The 11,385-nt window shown below is 33.9% G+C and overlaps 1 protein-coding gene across 2 annotated transcripts; it reads left to right on the plus strand.

Moving 5' to 3' along the window:
- Positions 1–581: 581 nt before the first annotated feature.
- On the plus strand, positions 582–11,254 carry LOC149733294 (segment polarity protein dishevelled homolog DVL-3-like). 2 transcript variants are annotated; one of them, XM_089880467.1, is made up of 17 exons: positions 582–856; positions 2,153–2,222; positions 2,640–2,731; positions 2,871–2,917; positions 3,489–3,591; positions 3,945–4,044; positions 4,491–4,563; positions 5,040–5,127; positions 5,733–5,861; positions 6,136–6,263; positions 6,425–6,502; positions 7,177–7,305; positions 7,687–7,866; positions 8,196–8,471; positions 8,640–8,860; positions 9,253–9,278; positions 10,437–10,575. In XM_089880467.1, exons 1-16 carry the CDS (start codon positions 693–695, stop codon positions 9,262–9,264), a joined length of 1,890 nt encoding a protein of 629 aa, XP_089736593.1. In that variant the 5' UTR covers positions 582–692; the 3' UTR covers positions 9,265–9,278; positions 10,437–10,575. The 2 variants fall into 2 exon arrangements, with proteins under 2 accessions (XP_089736593.1, XP_089736591.1); XM_089880465.1 differs by lacking the exon at positions 9,253–9,278 and having other exon boundaries at positions 10,437–11,254.
- The last annotated feature ends 131 nt before the right edge of the window (positions 11,255–11,385 follow it).

The raw sequence follows: 11,385 nt of genomic DNA on the forward strand, positions 1-11,385 counted from the left end.
TTACGAGTTACCACGCATGTTACTTTGTTGGTGATTATTGATTTTTTATTTTTTTTATGTATGGCTGATAATTTGGGTAACCCATTAGAAACCACTCGGTTGGATCAATTGCCGTTAATTGTCTTGTCCAAGGACACATACGCCCACAATGGTAGCAGCATCGAGCCATGAACCCATTACCTCTGGGTTACAGGCTGGCCAGCTAACCACTTTGCCACGGCGCCGGACGAATAAAACATATATGAGTTGATTTTAGTCAAGATACAAGCAATGGGATGTGAGAAATATGAACCACGATGTGTCAAATGGACTGACAAATAACAAGAATAACAGTTTGACGTAAAAGTTTCTATATAGCCATCACGTGCCCATTAACAGCTGTGACAAGACGATCCGTCGTTTCCATCACTGATAAGAACGCGGAAAATGGTTTCCGTAGATTTCTTTGATTGAAGGCTGTTGATGGTTCGTCTTGTTAGATGTGTAGAAACCAAGCAGTTTTGCTTGATTGTATTTTTGTAACTTTTATATAAAAAACTTAGGTGGTATTTACTTTCACATTCTGGCTAAAAATATTAATAACAATGCATCTTTTACCTTAGGTATATATTTACATGTAGGCACGCGTATAAGACATACATTATACCACTTATACGCGCGGCATTTTTGGTTGGATAAAAGGATCACTAAAAATGTCGGATGAAACGAAAATAGTTTATTATCTTGGCGATGAACAAACTCCTTACGTCAGCAAGATTAATTTACCACCGGATTCAATAACATTGGGGGATTTCAAAGCAGCAATTAAAAAAATAAATTATAAATTCTTTTTTAAGTCAACAGACGCAGACTTTGGGTAAGTATTTTGAGGCACAAACTTTAGTTTTGGCTTTTGCAATGGTTGTTGAATGTAAATTGTATATATATAAATAAACATATATTAAAAAACTTGCACAGAGTTTCATTAAAACACAAATTTTCTTGTTCATTTTAATACAAACATGATTGTCCATATTTTTTGCGAAAAATGCAGGTGCTTGTGTTGAAAATTAACTAAAAATGTGCAAAAACATGATTCCTCAGGTTTACTACTAAAACTTTCTGTTATTGTACAACGCCATAGAATAAGTCACAAACGGTAATACTGCCGCTGGTGACCAGTAAAATTTTGGTCTCAAAATGTTCCTTACGACTCCCTGATACTCGCTGTATAATTTTTTTTTAAAAACTCGAGCGTTCGTGTCGAAAAATAACTTTGAAAATGCACGAAAACATGCTGCATCACGGTAATTCGCCTGACTTGGGTAAGGTTAACGATATATTACGTCACAATAGCGAATGTTACGTCACAGTAGTGACATATTACGAACGTTACAGCAAGTTATAACCTTGTTTTTCGCACTGTTTTCTGCTAGGGAAAACCCCAAGCCCTTAACCCAACCCTAACCCCTACTTTTAACCCACAACCCCTAAATCCCCAAAAAACTAACAAATTACGTAATCTGTAACGTAGAAATCAAACGTGGTAATTCGCATTCTATGACGTCATAATCTAACCTTTGTTTAATCCATGACGGCTCGTGTGGAAAATACGGTGACGCAGCACGATTTCGCACATTTTCAAAGTTAATTTTTGACACGAACGCCCGAGTTTTTTTTATTTAAATTATACAGCGAGTATCAGGGAGACGTAAGAAACATTTTGAAACCAAAATTTTCACTGGTCACCAGCGGCAGTATTACCGTCACAAACAAGAATGAAATATAAGAAGAATTATTATCAGGACTAAACATGTATTTTAAATGCAACAGCCTCACTTTTAACTGGTGCTCTTTCCCACACATTTTATTCATAGCCTGTTTACATAATCTGATCGTTGTTGAGACAAATAAAAAATCATGTAATATGCAAAGTATGGAAAAACATTTTTTAAAAGTAAAAGTAGTTTAAAAGGATTTTAAATTTAATTTGAAAACACTGTAAACTAGATAAATATATTTATCTGGCATTTTTAAACTTTTTATACAGTCTGAATTATTAAAAAAATGTTGCTAATTCCCTTCTCTTCATTGTTTTATTTAATCTAGTCTTCGTTACTCTAAAAGAATCATCAATGTTATGTTTGTATTATTTATACATGTTTATAAACAGGGTTGTAAAAGAAGAAGTGACAAATGATAAAAGTATTCTACCTCTGTGCGATAATAGAATAGTAGCTTGGGTAAGTTTAATTGCTTAATCAGGAAGTTATTAGGAATATCTTCCTTCAATTTAATTCATTGAATTGTTCCGGTACATCATGAGCGTGTTGCTTTTGTTTTGTTGCTTCCACCACCAACAATAATGTGATATTTATGATCATGTTTCGGCTCATCTGATTAATAATTTTTCACCTGCCATCCCGGCAACACTTTATCTTGGTTTAAAAAACTTAGATGGTGATCTGGTATTAAGTGTTTTAATGGTTTATTTGTGTTTAGTTATTTAAACACTATTATAAAACCATACACAGTGGGCATGAGGCATGGGATATTTATAGAGAGAGAGAGAAATTAGAAATAGCAAATTTTGGCCTTTTTTTTAGCCTATATAAAATCATATTTGTAGTAAATAGTAGTAACTTTTATTTATCTCAAAGTTGAAAGCTCCAGATATGGATTCAGTATCTCAATGTTCGGTGAATTCAAATACTTTGCCAATGCAAGATAAGAATGAAGATATGCAACTAAGGTAATGTTGTCTCAACACTTTTTCACTTTTCAAAACCAGAATATACTTGATTTAGTTTTTAAGGTGGTTTTAATATTATTTGATGGTCCTATTACTTAATATATTATTAAGTTAATCTCATTCAGTTGTATTTGTACAGACCCAACTCGTCCAATGAAGGAGAATTATCAATTGAAAATAAACGAGGTTTGTGTTTATTTTAAATTATCTGTTGGTGCAAACCATGTAAATATTGTTCTATATCTCATCAAAGAAGCTTCGTAAGAATTCAAACACCTTTGAATTTACTTACTAGGTGTCTTGTAACAGACATTAAGATTTTACAATTATTGTAACAGACATGCTGTAAAAAAACTGTTTGTTTTTTAATTTACGACTTAATACAACTTAAAACGTATTTCATGTTAAATTCCATTATTATTACCTATACAAATAGGATATGATTATTTATATTGTGTATATGAGCAGTATTTTGGTGTTTTGGCAAAGTAGGACAGTTTCAAAAAGTTTCCATGTTAAAGCTTCACTGAATATAAAGTCCTGTATTAATTCCACTTGTGTTTTTATTTTAACCTAGATATAGTCCTGTGGGGTAAGATGGGATACTGTTATCAGCTAATTCCCATGTTACCTGATAAAGTTTTTAACACTTAAATCTACGAGCCGTGAAGATACAATTATATAAAATATTCTTTGTTTGAATACCAAATGTAACGAGTTACCCATCTTACCCTAACGTACCATATATGTGTCCCAGTTTCCCCACATTACCCGTTGTACAATCGATATGGAAGTCAATCCACACTCATGAGCAGTGATATTGAAACCACATCATGGGATTCACGGGATGATATGAGCGAGTAAGTTTAAACTTAGCATAAGTTGGATGGTGAATGAATAAACAAATGATTGAATGTAACGTATATACAAGGGTCAAACTAGTGCAGTGCATTTTCTCTTTGTTCAAGTTCGACATTTTTATGCAAGATTTAACCAGTTTCGTGTTTATGTTTAACACTCGTTCATTGTGCGTCCCATTGTTGTGTTAATAATGACGCCTGCGCTAACTTTGAATCCTAACATGTCAAAATCAACCAATATTGTGATAATAATCAACGCAACAATCTAACTGTTCATTGAGACTCAATCAGTTTTTTTTATATAAAATGTTGATTAAGTTATTTATGATAAAGTAGATATTATTATCATCCAGATACAGTACATGCACAGACATGACTGCTTCTTCAAGGAGAAAACCTCGTCCGAAACGACAACGTTATAAGAAGAAACGTCCAAGACCTGGATCGGATACTGTGAGTTGGCTGGGTGTCTAATTTCTTGATTGTTAGGTTTGGTTAGAAAGCTGTGAGAATGTTTCAATCAACCGGGGACAGCAATGTAAAATGATGATTAAGTCTATGTTTAACATAAATTTAGGTCTTATATAGTTTGTGCTATTTTCAATAATCAACCGCCAGACAGAAAAAAGCCGTGTATATATTTATACAAAAATAAACAAAAACAAATAGTAATTGCACATTTTTCTAAATAGATAAATAATACATATATATGAAACATCAATGTTTCTATCCCCCAAACTCCTTTGACTGCGACACCATTCCCAATATTAGGTATGGTTAGCGAGCAGATGATAACTATATTCTGGTTAAACGAGTTCCGAATAATGTAGTTGGCCATGTAATAATAGGTATTGCTGTATAAATATGTGTAATTAACATTAAACTTTATTTAATGTTAGACATCAACTTACTCAAGTAGTATTACTGATTCATCAATGTCACTGAACATCCTTACTGTTACTTTAAATATGGGTAAGTTACATCGCGTGTCATGGTTTTTATAGAACTGATTAACTGTAATGTATTCCCTTAATCTTTTACTTAAACTCATTATTTTTATAAACAGACAACCATTTTCTATTAAATGTCATTAAATCAAAGTATGAAAGTTTGTTGTTAAAATAACGGTGATAATAACATTAAACGGGCCTTGACTAAGCGTTCCTGAATTCGGATGATTTTCATAACAAAAATAACAGAATCGGGTGCTGGGAAATGTGTCCAACTAAAATCATGTCCTGTGCAAACTGTACTGGAAGAAATGTTTATTTTTGTTTGTTTAAAATTACATCATCAGTCTGTGTAAAATAGGCAATAAAATTCTTTGACATAAACTGCCGATGCAAATTTAGACGAAATAAATCACAGAATACAAAATTTAGTTTTTGCAAGTAAAGAATTTTATCTCCCTCAATATTTGGATTATTTCTAACAATTTGTTTGAACAGAGAAATATAATTTCCTTGGAATAAGCATAGTTGGCCAAACCAATGATAAAGGAGATGGTGGAATATACATTGGATCAATCATGAAAGGGTAATTTATCTATTTAATTCGTTTAAATCTTGGTTTTGCTTTCATTTAGTTAATATACCCTTGGCTTGAAATTTAATCAGGTTTTGCATTTTTTGCAAAGTATTTATATAGTTAGCCTTTGTTTGACTTAGTTTTGTTTAATGTATAACGCTGTTTAATTAATTCAATGCCTGGTTTACAATCATGTTATATATTGGTGCTATGACACAGACAGTAGTTACACTTTGCCTTATGTACAGAAGGTGCCAGGTTCAAAGCCTTGTGTTGCTATTGTTTGTGTGTGACCAAACAAACTTGCTTTAGTTCAGTGGTTCGTAATTAATTGTCTCAAACTGCAAGTTACACAGAAAAAAAAGTTAAACAAACAAATAACCAACTGCAATTTTATTGAAAACCAACAACTCCCTAAGTTGTATTGTAGGGTCACTCTGCCTGTGCCGCAGAGGTTGCTGGTTCAAGGCTCGTTGCTGCTACCATTACGGGCGTGTGTCTTTGAGCAAGACACTTAATGGCAATTGCTCCAACTCAGTGGCTGCATATCATAGAAAATATTCATCATCAGTATCTATTAATGTTTATCTTAAATATTACAATTGTTTCAACAGTGGGGCAGTGGCAGCCGACAATCGTATTGAACCGGGTGATATGCTGTTGCAAGTAAATGAAGTCAACTTTGAGAATATGTCCAATGAAGATGCAGTTCGCGTGTTGAGGAATATTGTTCATAAACCAGGGTTTGTTTTATATATTGTTTCGTAACTGTATGGCTACGATTTAGTTATGGGAAAATGTGTAATTCAACTCTTGCATATTTGTATTTCTTCTTCTTGAGGTTACTAATGAAAAAAAATACAAACGAAAGTGAAATTATTAAAAACACATAGAAGAACAAAATAAGAAATTCTTGTTTCAATATATTCTTGTCAACATTAAATATAAAGTTAAATTATGTGCGTGTAAAATCTAGATGCTTCTTTCTAGTAAAAGTAAATGACATTACCCATGTAGGCCGATTACACTCACGGTTGCCAAATGTTGGGATCCAAACCCAGACAATTACTTCACGATTCCTAAAGATGAACCCGTACGACCGATCGACCCAGCTGCATGGGCCAACCATATTATGACTGTTAAAGGTTGGTATGAATCAACTATTTTGTTAATTATTGAATTTAGATTCAAAACATGTATTTTCTGGTCAGTTTTGATACAAACATGGCAGTTCACTTTAAATATCAGTACTACTACTGAGTAACGCTACATGGACTTTAATTAAATGTTTCCTTATTATAAACAGGTGACATGCATGGTCCATCACCACCATATAGTTTGAACCCAGAATCCAGCTCTGCAAGTTCGCTGCCTGAATCAGAACGTAAGTCATGCATTGTGTATTGGCCATATAACTGACTAACATAGGTATAGTCATGCCCTGAAGTTAATTATGATACACCATGTGAATACTAGGTTACACATAGTAACAGGTTAATTTGGTAACATCGCATCAATTACCATTAATAACATGAGCATATTGCATAAACAGCACCTTAGTTTTTCCACAAGATAAGCACATATGGTATTGTCGTATCTACTTTTGTATAATACACCTAAACGTTTCACAGTTTTTGTAGAAATTCTTTCTTGAATCAAAACTTGGTTTTCATGGAATAAAAGCAGTTCATTGCTTCCAATTTCAAACATGCATTAATAGTAAAATCACATACTTTATTTTGTAAGCATGTCATAGTAAAGAATTTGCACGGGTAACAACAGTCGTTATAACACGGGTGTTCTGTTTCATACACCTCGTGCCCACTTAACAATGTATGTAACTTTGCGGGTAAATGTTTTTCTTTTTGTAATGTATAGCTGGCAACCCATAACAGACTACTGGGTTGAAGTAATTGCTGTTTACTGTCTTGCAAAAGGACATATATGCCCAAGCCACAATGATAGCAGCACGAAGCCTTAAACCTGTATGTTAGAGGCAGGTGTGCTAACCACGATACCATGGCACTATTATGAAGATATACCATGTTTGTTCACCAGGTTATGACATGCCATTATCAACATGCACTGATATGGGAGCTGTGGTTAAAAGCTTGAAGATGCCTGATAGTGGACTTGATGTTAAAACACGAATGTGGTTGAAAATTACCATTCCCAACGCTTTTATTGGTAAGGTGGAGTGCTGTTATGTGTTGCTTGGAAACTATGTTACAAATATGCGGGTTGTTTACATGTGTCACATTATATGCTATGACATTAAAGGAAATAAATATATCTTTTATTTTTAGTTTTCCCAAATCAATATTTTGCTGCTAAAATTGTATTATTTTATTTTTACATTTTTGTCAGTTATTCAGATGCCTTCTATTTTTAAACCCCTAATAAAATATTTTAATTTAATAACACAAGCAAACTAAAACCATCTTCGGTGATGTCCGAATTAAAAATGCATCAAAACGTTTGAAATAAAATGTCATGTGTTAACTCCTATTCAACATAAGAGCTATCATGTCTGTGTTAAAACTGAGCATCAATTGAATTGGTTTGCAGGTTCAGATTTAGTTGATTGGCTGCAACAGAAGGTTCATGGTTTAACAGAACGTAGAGACGCAAGGAAATATGCGTCAAGTTTATTAAAAGCTGGATACATTCGACACACTGTTAACAAAATAACATTTTCGGAGCAATGTTATTATGTGTTTGGTGATTATACCGGAACACTTGATAAAGGTAAATATTTTATTTCCATTCATTTTTTTTAGTAAATGTAAACATTTTTTTTTACTCTAAGCGTTGTTTGTTGCTTTACCTTGGTTTTTAATTTTCGATAACATGTAAATAGACACTCAAAGTTATTATTATTTATTTCAATCGTTTAGACATCGGTTGCATTTGTGGTAACTCGAAAGTGGGCTTGAGGTGTATGAGACAGAACACCGTGTTGTAACAACTGTCGTTTATATTTATGTCTTTTTAGCATTATGGCAATCTTAAATTTGTAAATAAAAGTTTTATGTCATATATATTTTGATGTTATGCATCATGGTCTTGTTTTCCAGACATGAGCAATTTGTCGCTTGTTGAATCAAACAGCGACCGAGATTCTGACACGTTGGGTCCATTACACGGCCACCATAACACCCAACCATGGATGCATCAACCTTCCACAAGCAACCATGGATATGCTTCATACTCGCAATACCCGTACACACAGAGTGGTCAGCTTAGTGTGGGCCCACCAATACCACTTAACAATGGAATATCAAGCATGGTTGATTATTCTTCACCACCTCCTACTTATCCAGGGTTGGCAAGCCATCATTCAGATGGAGACAGTAAGTTAATTATGTTGATGTTTGTATGTCTGAGGTCCTACAGTGAGGCACACCATGGACCTGGGATTCAGGACTGATTTTTCCCATTACCCCATGGCCCAGGGGTCCAGGCCCAAATAACAATAAGTGAACAATATCCTCCAAATGTTCAAATAACTCTTGTTTCAGATTTAAGCGTACACAGTGCACATAGTTTGCACAGAGCTGCCAGTGAGGCCTCAACATACAGACAACACTTGGCCACATTTGGTGCGAATGGAAACAACAGCGCTGGTTCAGAGAGTGAGAGTCGATACAGTAGTCGTAGCGGGAAGTCGGGGTCAGGTGGTTCCGCCAAACCAAGGTCAAGATCGGGAAGCGAAAAAAGTTCCGACGTTTTGCACCAACAGGTTGGTACTTGTGATTGATGGCACAGTGTTTCCTTGATTATCCATGACTCACAAATGAGTTTCAATTATCTGCTCATTCAATAAAGTGACTCCAATGTTAAAATATAAATCAAACAACATGTTCAGACCATAGTTGCTTAACATGGGAAATCATCAATTATGATATCTTTATGTGAAGGTTCATAAGGTGCTGGGTAAGCCAGGATATTCAAGGAAATACTCAATTACCTACAAGTACTGTTACATAATTCATTATTCCACTAAAATCACTTTTTGCTGTTGATTTATTTGTTATTAAGTATTTGTAACTGGTAAAAGTAATCGCTAAGGCTGTAGCAATAAGAAATTGTTTGAGGTAATGACGTTGTATATTAAAGTTTTATTTTATTAAGGCACGCAGTTGATCTTTGTGAAGCAGGTAAACCAGCATGCCACTTTGTCTAATTGCTGCATAATATGCTCAATTAATTGTCTGATGCATGTCTGCTACTGGCTTGTATTATTCATTGTTATATTGTTAAATGTTGAATCCATATTATTGTATGGGGTGTTTGAATTACAAACCAACCACCCAAGGTCATATAATCAACAAATCTATAAAATATTAGGAATACACACGTCAATTCGGGTTAGTGAGGCCCCACTTTCTTGTACAAATTTGCATTTGGTAAAAAAACACAGTTAAGCCATTTCTTATTTTACCAAGGCACATCAATCAAGGTGTAAAAGGGGGTGTTTTAAACAAAAAAGGTTTAAAAAAGTTTGATTTTAAAACTGACCTCTTCTTTTTTCTGGCTCTGCCATTGATCACAAGTAACAATAACATAATGTTTGTGGTGGAAACACAACATGCATCCATTTGTTAAATTGGTATTTTGGAAATTAAATGTTTTTAGACTTTATACTAAATATGTAAAAAAATGGGTAACTTGAATTGGTTTTAAAGTTGAAAAATGTTTAAAGTTGATATATTTATCATGGAATATTATGTTCTTGTAACTTTGTAAGTGTGAACTTGTTTATTGTTTCAGTCAATATATTATGGTTTGTAGATCAATTACGTCATGGTTGTGAAATTTGTTTCCACAAATGCACCTTGTTATCGTTGTAGTTAAAACATAAATGAGATAATAAACCTAAAATACCGTGTATATATATATATGTATATATACATTCAAAATTAGATGAAATGATTTTATTAGTTGTTCACATTAATGTTTGTATATACAATATATTGTGTTTTGGTGTATACTGCATACCGGTTGCATGGTTAAGGCATTATATATGCATGTTTGCAGCTATTGGCAATATTGGCTAAGTTTTATATTATGTAATATAAATAAATTGACTGTCAAGGGAGGATCTCCCATCCATTATCATTAACTTCCTTGTCACCTTCGAGGAAGCGACAAGAGCCAAGCGGCTTAAAAATCTGGTGGGGACTGTGAGGTTCATGTGGCAGCACCATGGGTGTTGGGGTAATGAGCCTATCCCGAGATCCCATGGCATGTCCCACTGTAGGACCTCACCCTTATTAGATTATCGAATATAACTAACATCCCATATTTGACCACAGATGGCTTATGGGGGAAGTACCTCCTATCATAATTCTCTTCAACGATCAAATCATCCAAACCAAAGAACGAACCAACATAGTCGGCCACTAAGTGCGATCCCACCAAACCTAAGTAACAGCCAACAGTCATTTCAACAAGCGATGGGAAACCCGTGTGATTATTTTGTTGACGTCATGTAGGTGTCATGCCACACACAAGTTGGCCATTTCCATCAAAACACAACAAGTTAAACAAGAAGATACAATGTTGTTCTACATAACTACCTACCATTTATTGGAGGGTTTTTAGAAATGTCGTCTTTCTATTAATGATAAGCATGTTAAGTTTAAACTAACTTTTATTTTTACCATTTGTTTTTATCACTTTATACATTTTATCTGGTTTGTTAGGCACACAAGATTTGGTTTTGTAACATTTCAGCGTAGATACATAGCCAGTTCATGAAATTCACCATTACATTAAATGACACAAAAATTGCCAGTAGTAAATAATAAAAGAATATACGATTTGTTAAAAAAATTGAATATAAAATTGCATCTTCAATAACAGACATGCAGTAAATTGTCGTGGTAGCTTAGGGTTCCATGGCAAGTATGTTGCCATGGTGATACGAGGTGAATTTCATGAACCGGGGTCTTGGATGTTAATTATCTGCCACAATTAAATATAACTTTGAAATTTAAGTGTCCATGGTGCTTGCTGCAATATTTTTAAATAAAACAAGTTATTTGTACAGTATTATTAACCCTGGGCCAACCTAAGACTAATTCCTTTCACACTTAACGTCTTTCTTTTTCACAATAAATATCAAATATTATATTTGTGCCATGATTAAAGTGAATGCTCAGATTTAGACCAACACTCACTCATTTTTGTAGTTCAACAAACTTTAGCTTCAAATAATAATGAAAGACTTAGCTGGCCGTATATTAAACCATATTACACACA

The sequence above is a fragment of the Ciona robusta genome, chromosome 7 (genome assembly GCF_009617815.1).
Source record: "Ciona robusta chromosome 7, ASM961781v2".
Lineage (NCBI taxonomy): Eukaryota > Metazoa > Chordata > Ascidiacea > Phlebobranchia > Cionidae > Ciona > Ciona robusta.